At 36.0% G+C, this 15,739-nt stretch overlaps 1 protein-coding gene across 3 annotated transcripts in view; it reads right to left on the reverse strand.

Annotated features, from left to right (window-relative positions):
• CCSER1 (coiled-coil serine rich protein 1) overlaps positions 1 to 15,739 on the reverse strand; it is a 1,488,482-nt gene that overhangs the window by 1,294,649 nt on the left and 178,094 nt on the right. For all 3 annotated transcript variants that reach the window (XM_005207807.5, XM_005207808.5, NM_001076437.1), the window contains 1 exon segment: positions 14,918 to 15,102. In XM_005207807.5, the coding sequence (XP_005207864.1) occupies positions 14,918 to 15,102 (185 nt within the window).

Below are 15,739 nucleotides of genomic sequence, written 5' to 3' on the forward strand. Positions count from 1 at the left end.
AAAATAAAAGGAACAGTGAACCCTTTTATCACTGTGATTCATGAACCATAGCTAGGTGGCTGATCTTCTTTTCATTTGAAATCCCTATTTGTATTAATGTATCCACATTTCTTTGGAATATAAATCTACTGAAGGCAACAGCATGCTGAGATATACTGTCTCATTCCGACCAGCACCTAATACATCATATGAACTATCTGACAGCTGGTTACTCCTCTCCCTGTTCAAATTCATGCAGTTCAAATATTCAAGCTGACTATCCTACTGGTAGATGTATTCTTCCAGTAGAAAGAAGAAAGACAAAAGCAAAAACTTGAGTGTGTCATAAAAGTTTCTCTCACAAATGTTTAGGGATCTTAAGTTATCTCAGAACAGACTAATACCACTAGTAAATACACTATAGCTCAAAATTTATATTTAAAGTAAAATAAGTTACTCTATAATTCACTGTTCAACATTATTCTTTTGTTCTGGAAGTCACTATTACTCTTTTTGATAATATTAACTTGAGATTTAACAGAAGATACTTTTAAATTAAGTAATTTATCAGGGCATTATGAGAGTGTTCACATAAATGTCCACAATGTTTAAACTTTTTTATCTAAGAAGAAAAAGGATGCAAATTAAGTTTCTTTGTAAACAGCCAAGACACTTGGCTGCTGGCAGATGCTTTTTTCCTAATATCACAATCAGAAAATAACTTGTGGAGTAAACTTTCTAATTCAAATATAACACAAACATAGTAAAATATGCAAATCTTAAGTGCACATCTCAGTTTTTTCTAAGCCACATAAACTGATTTTGAAAAACATAAGGATTTCTGAAAAATAAATGAGAAATCAAGTAAATAGTAGGCTACCTTTATAAAGCATTAACTTATATATTAATATTACTTGAATTTTTAAGGATTATTTTTGTGGTGGCTTAAAGGAGCCCACTCAACTTACTGTCATGAGAACTTTAAATGTGAGTTTGGCTCTTAAAATGTTTTCCTTTCTAAGTGGATACTGGAATAGTCAATGCTACTTTTTTTCAGTTTCTGGCTTCAACTCATGATATTAATAAATATGTGTCATTTTCATTAATACAGTACTTTAGATTTTATAAAGCCTTTTCACATAAAATATAGTATTTGATCCTTAAAACAACCGATGAGGTGGGTACTATTATTAAGTGAAAGACAGGAGACTAGAATTCGGTGTCCTTTCCCCATCACTTGTTCCTTTTATCACACCATCCTTGCATATTTAAAAAATTAAAAAGTCATACTTAGATGACATGAAAAGAACTCCTATCTTGTAAATTTGTCTACTTTGATCATTTTCATGTATTAGAAGAAACAATTTGCCTTTGGTTCCTAAACAATATGATTTTATCCCAGACAAGTTTTGCAAAGAGAAAACAAAATAGCACATTCTTATAAGATACTAAATACTAGAAGGCATGAAGGGCATTCGGGTGAAAAAAGTGTGTAAAAGCAAGAAAATACTATAAAATTGTTTAAGACTTTATTAATTTACTACATTATATTACATTATTACTTTTCTTATAATTTAGGAAACTAAAGTTATTTAATAGATTTTCTTCCCTTCTGCAGTCATGCTGAAAACTCCAACCTCCCCTTTGTGCCCACACCCTGTATGCAAGTTCCTCTTGGACTACAGCCAGCTGGAAGCACAATCCACAGGAAGCTCCAGAGGAGACAAAGCAGAAAAAGCAGTGAAAGACAAAAGAGTAAAACAGGAGTGGGCTATGCGTGGTGCTCTCCTAGTTGGCAAGTGTCAAATGCATGTTGCTTACACAATGCACAAAACTTCTGCCACTGTCTTTGGCTCAACTTGCTGCCATCAACTTGAAAATAAAACCAAAAAAAGCATATTGTGGGTGACAGTAGGGAGGGTAGACTTAATTACTGAAACATATTACATGGACTCTCAAAGGAAGGTCCTAGTTTAAGTAACATAATTGCTGCTTCTCCAATATGGCCTTAGAAACAGAAGGGAAGGATTGAGAATCATTGTATAAAAACTGAAATAGGATAGTAGCATAGATAGGGGAGAAAGGGACAGTAGCCATAACTATGAGAGCAAAAGTCAATTCTCTGCATATTTTTTCCAGATCCACTCCAAAGTTTCAGTCCTTGGATTTTTAGCAACTTTCCTTACACAAATACCTTTTTCGCAAACCTCTCATTCTATTGCCATAAGTCTAATACACTGTGATTTTTCCATGTATCTGTTTGACCACGTGAAATATAATTTTCACTTACAAGGTAAGTTCTGGGAATGTAGTATACAGCAAGAGGACTATAATTAAAAAGAAAAACAATGAGAAATTTTGTACTGATTGGCTCTTTCTGTGTTAATGAGGCAATTATATACATCTAAGAATCCAAACTTTATCCAGCAGTCTGGGCCAGTGCTTCCCAGATGTACAAAGGAGCTGGGAAGGTGGGTTGGTATTCCAGACCTCTTCACTTGTACTTCATATGACCTACTTCACTTGTACCTCTTGACAGCTGATAAACGTTCTGATTCGTGTTGAGTCTCTCTTGACAAAAAACATTCTTTGTGTTTCTCACTGAAGCATAAACTAATCAGTGGATAATGTTGAAGACAACCAGCCAAGCATTATAAGCATAATTTTGTAAAGGAATTACAAATGTATACAATAAAGAGCCTAAAGGATGGAATGAAATAAAAGCACGTGGGTTGTTGCCAGTTGAATGGACCAGGCTAAGAACAAAAGATATTTAAAAAGGAGGAATTTCAGAGCAAACTTTTAGAACTAGAGTGACATGAACACTGAATTAAATTATAAAAGTAATAAAATGACAGCTACTCTAAATTAAGAATGACTAAACAAAAATATCATCACATAGGAAAAGTGTGAAATGTATATGTTTGATTCATTAGTAAATCACACTTTCTTATTCTGAGTTGCGATATGACAGTTTCTGAAATAATTATAAACATTTGTCTTGATTGTTAAAAATTATTTGAAAAATAATATTCACATATTAAAATATATATTTTCTATAAAGTGATTATAATGCATTATATATAATTTTACTACAATATTTTTCTTGACCTTCAAAGTTAAAACTTGTTTTGCCTTTTTAATTTATGAAAATTAATTTAATAGCTTGTATTTAAATTTCAAAATAATAAAATAATCCTAGGAAGAATAAACTTTTTTTCACTGTGTAACCAGAGTAATGTAAAAACTTCAAATGCCAATGATTATTCTCTCAGAAAATATAAGTTATTTTCTTCAAGGTCAATTACATGTTACAGACTATGCAGCTGTTCAGATTATCAAGACTTTCCAGGGATCTTGAGTCAATAAATATTCTTTCTCATGCTATGAATGCTGTGTCAGCTCATGTGGTTACCTAAACAAGACATAAACAGTTTTCATCTTTCAGAAAACTGACATTAACTGATCCAATTACAAATGCAACTGCCATCTTTGCATTCTAATCCAAGATTAAAAGGTAAATAACCTTAATTTTCCAATTTCTTAATTTCAGAGGGATATAAAATTGTTACTACATATGGTGACTGCAGCCATGAAATCAAAAGACACTTGCTCCTTGGAAGAAACACTATGACAAACCTAGACAGTGTGTTAAAAAACAGAGACATTACTTTGCCAACAAAGTCCGTACAGTCAAAGCTATAGTTTTTCCATGTAGTAGTAGTAGTCATGTACAGATGTGAGAGTTGAACCATAATGAAGGCTAAGTGCCGAAGAATGGATGCTTTCAAATTGTGGTGTTGGATAGTTGAGAGTCCCTTGGACAGCAAGGAAATCAAACCAGTCAATCCTAAAGGAAATCAGTCCTGAATATTCATTGCAAGGACTGATGCTAAAGCTACAGCTCCAATACTTAGGCCACCTGCTGTGAACAGCCCACCCACAGGAAAAGACCCTGATGCTGGGAGAGCTTGAGTGCAAAAGGATAAGAGGACAGCAGAGGATGAGATAGTTAGATAGCATCATGGATGCAACGGACATGAATTTGAGCAAACTCTGGAAAATAGTGAAAGACAGGGAAACCTGGAGTACTGCAGTCCATGGGATCACAAAGCATCAGACACGACCTAGAGACTGAACAACAACAACATAAAGTGTCTAACAGTATCCCAGATATAGTGTGGCTAGAGAAAAAAATCTTTAATTTTCTTCTACTATTGGACTTATTAATTATTTCCTTTATAAATAATAATGTGCTATGCTGTGCTATGCTAAGTCACTTCAGTCGTGTCCGACTCTGTGCGACCCCATAGACGGCAGCCCACCAGGCTCCCCCGTCCCTGGGATTCTCCAGGCAAGAACACTGGAGTGGGTTGCCATTTCCTTCTCCAATGCATGAAAGTGAAAAGTGAAAAGTAAAAGTGAAGTCGCTCAGTCGTGTCCGACTCTTAGCGACCCCATGGACTGCAGCCTACCAGGCTCCTCCGTCCATGGGATTTTCCAGGCAAGAGTACTGGAGTGGGGTGCCATTGCCTTCGCCAATAAATAATAATAGAAATATGTATTATTCTTAATAAAGCTTTGAATATATTCTAGTATTGCTATTACTAAAATGTGGTCACTTATTGCTATGTCCTGAATGTTTGTGTACCTCCAAAATTCTTATGGTGAAATACTAATTGCTAAAGATGATGGTATTAGAATGGGGGCCTTTGGGAGGTGCTAGGTCATCATGGTAGATTCTTCATGAGCAGGATTAGTGCCTGCATAAAAGAAGCTCCAGAGAGATCCCAACTCCTTCCATCAGACACAGCAAGAAAGTGCTGGCTACAAATCAGGAACCATGCTGCCACTTTGATCTTGGACTTCCAACCCTCCAGAACTGTGGTAAATAAATTTCTGCCATTTATAAGCTACCCAGTCTGTGATATTTTGTTACATCAGCCTGAACAAACTAGTAAATGTGAATAATGTAATCACAGAGGGGAAAATTAGGTGCTATGGACATTTTCATGTGAATTGTATGAAGAGAAATGGTAATAATTAGGATACTGCAATTACTTACAACTGATGTTAAAGCATTTGAAGATGAAGTGATTTTTCTCTCTGAATATGTTATTCATAGCATTGTGCACCAAACATATAAATTATGACAGCTTCAAAAAAAAAAAAAATTACTCATCCCAAAAGCTAAAGTGAAAGACCAAAAAAAAAAGAATGGAATATTTTACCTCATTCTTCTTTTTTTTAAAAGGCAATTCTGAATCTACAAGTTTATAATAAAAAGGAGATGGAAAAATAATATATGTAGGTGATATATTAAATAATAATATATTAAATAAATATATTAAGAATGGATATATTAAATAAATAATATATGTAGGTGACATATCAAAAAATCTGTGGTAAAAGGCACAGAACTAAAACAAACCGTTTTAACCATATTTAACTGTACAGTTCAGTGGCACCTGGAGAAGGAAACAGCAACCCACTCCAGTACTCTTGCCTGGAGAATCCCTTGGATGGAAGAGCCTGGCAGGCTACAATCCATGGGGTCGCAAAGAGTCGGACACGACTGAGCAACTTCACTTCCCTTTCACTTTCAGTGGCACTAAGTACATTTATATCGCTGTGCAACTCTCACCATCATCCATCTCTTAATTTTTCCCTTTCCTAAATCAAAATTCTGACCCCATTAAACACTAAGTCTTCATACCCCCTCTCCATCTCCCAACCCTCATAGACATATTTGACTTAGAACTTGTATTTATTTAATGGGTTCTCAATAATATCACAAACAATTGACTATTTCTGGCTAGTCCATAACTGTTGCACTGATAGGATCCGAAGAGCCATTCTATAAGGTTGATTATCCTAAATGAATGATGTTTCTACTAGAACAATATCAAAGTTGATATGGTCTTGATCAAGTACTTAGCATCAAAACCCAGAGTTTTATCAGTGTATCATAGAAACATCTGTACATCTGCATAAATTAAGAATATACAAAAATATCCATAAGCATACCACACACAGTGATTGTACTAAAGGCCTTAATTCATATCTATAGTATCTATATCACAACCTAATTAGCAAGTTTACCTTTAATTCACCAATACTTATTGTACACCAGGCACTTTTAAGTGCTATAATAAATGCTAATATATACAAAATGTCTTCCATTTAAAAGACTGAATGAAATCAAGTAATAAAATGAGACATATTCAGATAACTACATAGTGAGTGCCAAAGACAACTTAGAAGGACATTGATAGGAAAAGTATAACAAGTAACTAGAAAAATCAATAAAGGCATTACGGATTAGGGCTATTAATCTAAAATTAATATACTACTTATCAACAAATTTAATTGCATGTGTAATGACTGATACTTATGACTCTCCTTCTTACAATATATAAGGATTGAGGAGAATGATTTGTATGCCCCCATTTTCCTAAATAGATTAATGACTTCCTTTTCTCACTAACTGTCCTTGTAGCATGCAATGATGATAGCTTTAATTCCATTCACAATGTTCCATGAATGCTGAGATCTTTAACTCTCAAAAAGCCATTAAAATTTTTATGTATTTTAAAGTCTTATTTAAGATTTCAGGATTAAGAGGAGAAATTTCTTAAATCAGATCTTCCAATGATCTTTCATTTGCTCTTAATTTTGAGCCTGAACAACTTTCATGCCATAAAACAGAAATGAGAAAGTGCATATACTAAACAAGCCCAGGAAAACAATTTTCCCTAGTGGATAGTAGAGGTGGGATATTTTAAAACGGATTCTTTAAACAGTTATTTTGTACTTTCTTCCTTACTGTCCCAATATCCCCCAGAGTTCCTTCTCACCACTATCACTATCCTCAATTCTAGAAATTAGCCAGGGAGGCATGCATACAATTAACAGTGTCAATTTGTACACTGGGATACAGAAATGGTTGTGGCCTTTTTTAATCCTTTTAACTTTTGATATCAATGGTCACAACCCAAATCAAGCATGCCCCTACCCATCCTGAATTTTAAGATGGTCAAAATGGTTAAATCTGTTGCATTGATAAGATTAGGTTAATGTCTCCCAATCTGGAACTATAAAATCCTCAAGGGCTGTCTCTTTCATCTTTGTATTTTCAAAGTAAAGTTCTGAAAACAAAGTATTAAGTTTTCAATAAACATTTATTGAAAGAAATTGTGAATGAATTGATGAATGGATGAATGAATATAGAAAATGCTAACAAAGGAGAAAACAGTAGGCCCCAGAAGAAAAGTGAATGCAGAGTTAAGTGCTTGGCTATTTAATACAGGGTTTTATTAGTCTTAGATTAATCAACTATTGTCAATAATATTTAAATTCTAGATTTCAACATATAAAATACAATGAAAAGAATTAGAATACAACATGAAATGCTGATGATATGCAAGTCACTACTTTTTTTCTCAACTGTAAGTCTGATCCATTCTTCAGAGAAGAAGTTCTACAGTTCTTGTTTTTACTATGCTATTCACAGTTTCTACACAAAAGCAGCAGGATGCCAAACTGCAAATGAGAGGAATTACACTGTGTCAGAATAAAAGTGGCCATAAGTGAACACTGTCAGGATCACTCAGCACAAATAGTTCAGGGCAACTCTGTGCACATTTGCTGAGTAATCTAAAACTAACACAACTTTCCAAACCAGCTTTTACTGTAATAAAAACAAGAATTTCCAAATATAGTAGGATTCCCAAACCTGGAGTCAAGTAATTTAGATATATACACGGCTTTTCCGTCAGGAAGAGAACACATCTCAGAAGACAAAACTTGCGGTTAGAATTAATTTTTCAATTCCAAGATGCTTTCCTCTTTCTGAACCATAGTGACAAACTCAGTGTGAGGCATAATTTGACTTTATGACCATCAAATGCCTGAAAACAAAAAGGAGGGACGGGGTAAGCAGGAAATCTCAGTTAATTGAAAGAACTGAGATACAATATTCTATTTGGGAAGATGATAATAGTGCCCCTGATCCAATGTCTGAGTCTACATCATCTAGACACATGGACGGACTATTCCCAGGTCCCTTTTGTGGCTAGTTGGGGCCAGGTGATCAGATTTGCTCAATGAATTGTGAGAGGAAATGAAGTCTTTCACAAGGAAAACATTTATTACTGGGACGAAGCCTCCAGAGATCTCTCTTTACCACAGTGACAGGCAATGTTTGCAATGGCTGCTGCTTCAGCAGCCTGGATATAGGAGGAGACGCTTAATGGAACTCCGGCACCTTCTACAATGAACATGTAGCCTGAGGAAGAAATAAATCTATATTATAAAGTCACTTGGATGTGGAGGGTATTTTTGCTCTTTATGTAGCCCTTTCTCATACACTCAGGCACTTTACTTTCTTTAGTGCTTCTAGGTGCTATGTATTGTTTAACACACACAAATCTATCCTCACATTAATCCTTTTTTCAGAGAAGGGTGATCTGGTAAATATTTGGAGTTAGACTTCACTGTGTAAAGTTTCTGGAAAAAACCAAGACTGAATCTTATGTTGAATCATTTATACACCATAATCTGGAGGGAAAGCTTTGAAAAATAAAGAGCCTATTTCTAGAAAGATTATTTTTAAATGTTTGGACCATTCTAAGGGAAGAATCAAGAAAGTTACTCAGAGGAAAATTAAGGGAAGTCTCTACTTAAATCAGTTTGAAGAATTATAATAAATTTGAATGTCTATCAAATTCTTACAGATATGCTTGATTTCTTGTAATAAATGGAAGCAAAGTCCAATTTCTTCTGACTCATTGATGTTCAAAGAGTTAACACATCCTGCCCTTTCCCTTTCATACTGTATATACCCAAACTGTACAAAAACACTAGCATTCTGGCATCTTTCACCTATTACCAATTAGGAAATATTTTTCATCATTCAGAGGAACATTCAGCGTCTTAAAAACAGAGCCATACCCATCAGTAGAATTAAACCTTCTTGAAATACATGAAGTACTCTAGCATTTTCTAAGTATAAATACCTTCTTTTGTGACAAAGTTCCTTTTTGGATATTTCTCATCTGATACTGTCCATCAACATATCAAGAAATATTACCACATTTTAAATCCAGAGTAAGTACTAAATTTTGTTTCTTTTTTGCATCCCTTACAGACAATTGTAGTCTAGACTTAGAGCAAGCATAGGTTGCCTTACAAGTGTTAACTTCATTATACAGAAATAACACAAGAAAGATGAAAAATTAAATTTAAATCTATCCCATTCCCCTCAAAGCATGCAGAATTTGTATTTAAGAGAGCAAGGATCCAAATCTAAATTCTATCTCTGCCACTTACTATGTTTCTGAGCAAGTTGCTTATCTTCTTAGTGCCTTAGTTTCCTCTTTTGCAAAATGTGTTCAATAACAAATTCACACAATTCGTAATATTGTGAGAATGGAATGTGATAATATATGTGAAGCATTAAGAGTAGTCCCTTCGCTGAAATAAGTATTAAAAATACATGTTACTACTATTTTTCTAAAAGGAAAGAATAACTGAGCTATGGATGCATTCTCAAATACATATACTCACCTCAATTATTTTGGAAGAAGAATATAGAAAATGTATGCTATTTTTCACACATAAAGCTATCATTTCCTAAATATATGTCACTTGTTTCACATATAGCTAAAATTACCTTAAAAAAAAAATCCTAGCATTCCTTCCTTATAATGCTATGCTATGCTAAGTCACTTCAGTCGTGTCCGACTCTGTGTGACCCCAGAGATGGCAGCACACCAGGCTCCTCCGTCCCTGGGATTCTCCAGGCAAGAACACTGGAGTGCGTTGCCATTTTCTTCTCCAATGCATGAAAGTGAAAAGAGAAAGTGAAGTCGCTCAGTCGTGTCCGACTCCTAGCGACCCCATGGACTGCAGGCTCCTCCATCCATGGGATTTTCCAGGCAAGTGTACTGGAGTGGGGTGCCATTGCCTTCTCCGTCCTTATAATGCTAGGAGTTAAATAATACAATTTATGCAAGTTAAATTAACTATTAAACTATAAAGATTGAGACATTGCAAAGTCCTAATAAACAGAGTCATAAAGTAATTTTGATACATTTCATGTGCAAATTCTGGTGTGTCAGTATTTATTTCAACAAATCTTACCTGTGAATTCAGTGAATACGCACAATGGTTTAACCAAGTTTCTGTCCAATCTTCACAGCTTTTCCCCTATCATGACAATGGTGTAATTCTGACATCTAGTGGACAATCTACATCACTGCAGGTACACTTTTTGAAAATTTATAAAAAAACCTCAAATAAAATAACAAAATCTTATTTTTACATTTGACATTTAAAATTTTAAATCTTGAAATCATATCTGAGAATAATAATGATTTTGTGGTGTTACAAGGACATTTATATAAATGCATCAATAGCACTAAAAACGTGATATAAAAAGAATACATAAAAGGCCCAACTTTGGGTGACGGTAATAAACAGTGCACACTTATTAATATAAATTCATCTCTACAAAGGGATAATACAAATCTGGTGAGGAAAATGTTTTGCAATAATTCACTGGCCACACATCTTAACGTTGCATCAATTGGAAATCTATTTTAACATGTTCTTGTCTTTAGACAAAAAAATCAATTGCAATATTGCAATAATAATAAAATATTTTCAATGCAAATGACAGAAAGATGCAATATAAAATAACATAATGTATCTATATACACAAATATAAATACACACATAATCATTTTTTAGCATAACAGTAACAAGAAACCCATTACTGTCGTTTTATAGATACTGATCTGTAAAATCTGGCCAAGCCTGGCCTCATGGCTAGAACCTCTACTTCAAGCACAATGGCTTTGCTATCACTCAAGGTTATCTGCCGGGGTCCTGCCCCGGCTGATCCAGGGTATTCGAAGCGGGGACGGCGTCGGCGACCTATTTATTTAAATATTTTATCAAAGATATAAAGAGTAATAGGATGAGGATAGCTCAGTAGGAAAATTCAGTGGAGAAAAGAGGCTGAGTAGCTTGGTTTACATGGGAGACCAATAAAACTTCAAGACAAGAAGTTTGCACCACTTACGTAGGCCGCAGGCGTCCTTCCGTTCTCCCGAAGGAGAGGAGACACTGAGGCCTCCCCGGTCGGATCTTAGAAGCCCAGGCAAAATTAGTAAGCTTGGTGGGTTCCGCGCTCCAGATGGAGACTCAGCCAGAGTGAGAGAGAGACATGGGGAGACCAGTATTTCGAGGAACTGATCCCAATTCTTTATTTTCCAGAGTCTGTTTTTATACACTGAGATGTTATACAAAAGTCACGTGGGGACAGCAGTCCTGACTTTTATTAAAGACTTTTATAAAGTCACACAAATGTATACAGAGGTCTTAGTGGTGTTACATCATCTTCTGGCCAGGGGGGCCTGCTGACAATTTATGACCCTCTCCTTGTGACAGCGGTCAGTCAATCAGGACACTTATTTCTCCAGGGCTGATTATTCTCAAAACAGACGCCACCCAAATAAAGTTACATTCCTACAGGGTGAGGGTGTAGTGGGTTTTAGTTAAGGAAAGAATTTACTTAGCCTAAGGTCTAACGTGATTAATATCAAAGGTTAATATTTATTCCTTCTATATATTCATTAATGTGTGTAAGGGCAGGGGATATGGGGACTTAGCAACAAACATTGGCTCAACAAATGAAAAACCCTTCACCAACACAATTTCTAATTAGCCCACTATACTTATAGTTTTCTAACTTCTCTAAAGAACCTGTTTTTAGAGGGTTTAAAGCATCCCGTGCCTCTCACGGTTGGGAGGCTGTGAGCAATCACATGTGGCCGGACGAGCCTGTCAGGCAGGCTAGAGAACCTTCAGAGGAGTTTGTAGGTTAAAACACTCTTGTCACACCCAAGAGTTTTTATTGACTGGAGCTCTAGGTTAACTCCTTCTCCGAAAGAGGTGGTGGGGGACAGCCCCTCGTAAAGTCAGAGGTGTAGGTAAGAGCACAAAGTAGTAAAGTAGGCAGGCTCTGGTTATGGGGGTAGACACTCGAGGATTTCCAGGGGGACTCCTGAGGCTCGATCCCGCCTTTGCGTATGTCGAGCCTCCTTCCTCATGACCTTTGCCATGGGCGGAGTACCTCATTCTGGCCCCCAACAGTTATCTCAGTAACTTACTGTTTTTTCACATTGGAATCCTCAATGATGTCATAATATATTCATTTGAAACATAATTATCTAAAATATATACAGATATAAGTGATTTAGTTTTGAGCATTTTTCTCATATATCCATCAGTAAGTAGGTAGATAGATCTTTTTTAAACAAACACTGTTAAACACTAAAAATAAAAACACCGCTGAGAAAGGACACGTTTGTGACAAAGGGAGCAAAGTGAATGCAAAAGGCAAGCCCATCCCAGAATGTGTGAGACCTTAGGCCTCACAGACCCTCTGGGCTGCAGTTCACTTGTCATCTTTTTCCACCCTAGCTGTATCCCGTGTTATGAGGGAGCTAATACAACTACCTCTAAGACATTTCAGCTCACAAGTCCAGGTTTGCACCCTACCCTCCTACACACATCCCATTTCCACCCTCATGTGCAGGCTTCTAGTTTATGCCAGGAATCTGGAGTCTCAGTCACCCAGAATGTGTTAAAGCTTTGGACGGGCATATCACCTTGACCCCCAAAGATCTTTACCCTATGTGGAAGGGGAACTATATTAGGAAAGGGCAAAGCAGAATCCACTAAAGCGTCTGAGAGTAGCACTGGCATAGGTGTGCTTTAAACAGGACATTTTTTAGGTGGCTAGAGGGTGAAGAAATACTGTGAAATGATGACATCAGAGGGTGTCGTGATCAGCATATTTCTTAGCTTGCATATCACAGGGTCTTGTTCCAGAATAAAAATATCATATTTCCCACGGAAGTAAGGGAGACAGGTTTTAGGGGTCACTATCCTGCTGTTGCTTCTATTTGTCCTAAGAGTCTCAAGTGAAAACTTATCCTCTCTGACTTATAACAACAACCATGCAGACCAAGTTTCCCTTCAAAACACAGACTCTTCAATAAGTGGTGCTGGGAAAACTGGAAAGATATATGTAGAAGAATGAAATTAAAACATTCGCTAACACCACATACAAAAATAAACTCAAAATTGATTAAAGACCTACATGTAAGACCAGATACTATAAAACTCCTAGAGTAAAATAGGCAGAGTACTCTTTGACATACATTACAGAGATATCTTTTTAGATCTGCCTCCTAGAGTAATGGAAATAAAAACAAAAATAAACAAATGGAACCTGCTGCTAAGTCGCTTCAGTCATGTCCGACTCTGTGCGACCCCAGAGATGACAACCCATCAGGCTCCCCCGTCCCTGGGATTCTCCAGGCAAGAACACTGGAGTGGGTTGCCATTTCCTTCTCCAATGAATGAAAGTGAAAAGTGAAAGTGAAGTTGCTCAGTCGTGTCCAACTCTTAGCGACCCCATGGACTGCAGCCTACCAGGCTCCTCTGTCCATGGGATTTTCCAGGCAAGAGTACTGGAGTTGGGTGCCATTGCCTTCTCCAATGGAACCTAATTAAATTTAAAAACTTTTGCACAGCCAGTGTTTTGCACAGTCAGTTGTGTCCAACTCTTTGCAACCCCATGGACTGTCCATGGAATTCTCCAGCCAAGAATACTGGGATGGGTTACCATTCCCTTCTTCTGGGGATCTCCCCGATCCAGGGATCGAACCCAAGTCTCCTGTATTGCAGGCAGATTCTTCACCCTCTGAGCCACCAGGGAAGGAAACCATAGACAAAATGAAAAAGCAACCTACAGACTGGGAAAAAATATTTGTATATGATGATATGGACAAGGGATCATTTTCCCAAACATACAAAGAGTTCATACGGATGGCCAAGAGGCACATAAAAAGATGCTCAACATCACTAATTATTAGAGAAACACATATCAAAACCACAATGAAATATCATCACATACTGGTCAGAATGGCCATCATTAAAAAGTCTACAAATAGTAATTTCCAGAGAAGGTGTAGAGAAAAGGAAAGCCTCTTACACTGTAGGTGGGAATGTAAGCTTGTACAGTCACTATGGAAAATTATATGGAGGTTCCTCAGAAAATTAAAGCTAGAAATACCATATGACACAGCAATTCCACTCCCGGGCATATATCCAGAGAAAATTTCAATTTAATAAGATACATGCAAGCCACGCTGCTATGAACAGCACTATTTATGATAGTGCAGCACTGTTTATGATAGCCAAGACATGGAAGCAACCTAAAGTTTTCCATTGACAGATAAATGAATAAAGAAGATGTGGTGTGTGTGTTTGTGTGTGTGCATACATACATGTAATAGAATATTACTCAGCCATAAAAAATTAAATAATGCCATTTGCAGCAATATGGATATACCTTGGGATTATCATGTTAAATGAATGAAGTAAGTCAGAGAAAGACAAATATCATATGATATCACTTATATGTATAATCTAAAAAAAATGACATAAATGAACTTATTTACAAAACAGAAAAGGACCCACAGACACAGAATACAAACTTATGGTTACCACAGGAGAAAGTGGTAGAGAGGAGGTAAATTAGGCATTCTGGATTAACATATTCCCAATATTATATGTAAAGTATATAAATAAGGATCTACTGTATAGTACAATAAACTATATTCAATATGTTGTAATAATCTATAATGGAAAAAATCTGAAAAAGTATATATATATATATGTGTATGTATATATTTATTTTGTAAATTAACTATATTTCAATTTTTAAAAATGGTTTTAAAAAAGAAACACAACAAAAATATGACATGCCTATTTTTCAGTCTGTTTTCATTTTGCAAGAGGCATGAACATGCCAGTAATATATGGATTATTTTATTATACACAAGCATAGGTATATACTTACCATGCTGTTCATTTTTGAAGATGATGAACTTGCTCTTTGCTTCCTTAGACTATTAACTTCTTCTACATTTCCATCTTTTGGTTTCAAAATCATCCTGCTACTCCCTGCAGTTCCTTCTGATGAGGATCGCAGTCGCCTCTCTATAAATCTTCCTTCACGGTATGGACTGAGGCTACTGGCAAGAACTATTTAAACATAAATAAATAAAAATTAATATAAATGCTTAAATGTAATTTTTATAAAAGTTCCACTGAAAGCAAAAGGGAAACTCTTAGTGCCATTCAACAATTCTCAATCACAGAAAACTTTTTGAATTAGTAGTTGTAGTTTACTTAACTATGTAAATCACTTTGCAGCCCCCATATTTTGGAGTCATCCTTGACTTCTTCATACCTCACATAAATCGTATTAACAAATCCTGTCCTTATCACTTCAAATCATATACAGATTCTGATCATTCCTCACTATCTCCCCCATTAACATGCTGGCACAAACTCTATCAGTGCTTGCCTTGCTTACTGCAATACTTCTAAACAGTCTCTGGCCTCTCCCTAGTCCCACCTGCTTCTCCCTAATCAACACACAATCTATTTTCTACATGATAATCAGAATGATACACTTAAGTGAGACTGATCATGATAATTCCTCTAGTCAGAAAGCTGGTATGATTCCAATGGGCTACTGAGTTCCTCATGATATGACCTTACTCTCCTCATTGGTCACTTGTTAATCATATCTATCATATCTATACCCTCATCTTCAACTACCCTCCACTCCTGGACCTCTCACTGTTTCTAGAACATTGTAGGTGTGCTCCAGCCT

This window comes from Bos taurus, chromosome 6, assembly GCF_002263795.3.
Source record: "Bos taurus isolate L1 Dominette 01449 registration number 42190680 breed Hereford chromosome 6, ARS-UCD2.0, whole genome shotgun sequence".
NCBI classification, from domain to species: domain Eukaryota; kingdom Metazoa; phylum Chordata; class Mammalia; order Artiodactyla; family Bovidae; genus Bos; species Bos taurus.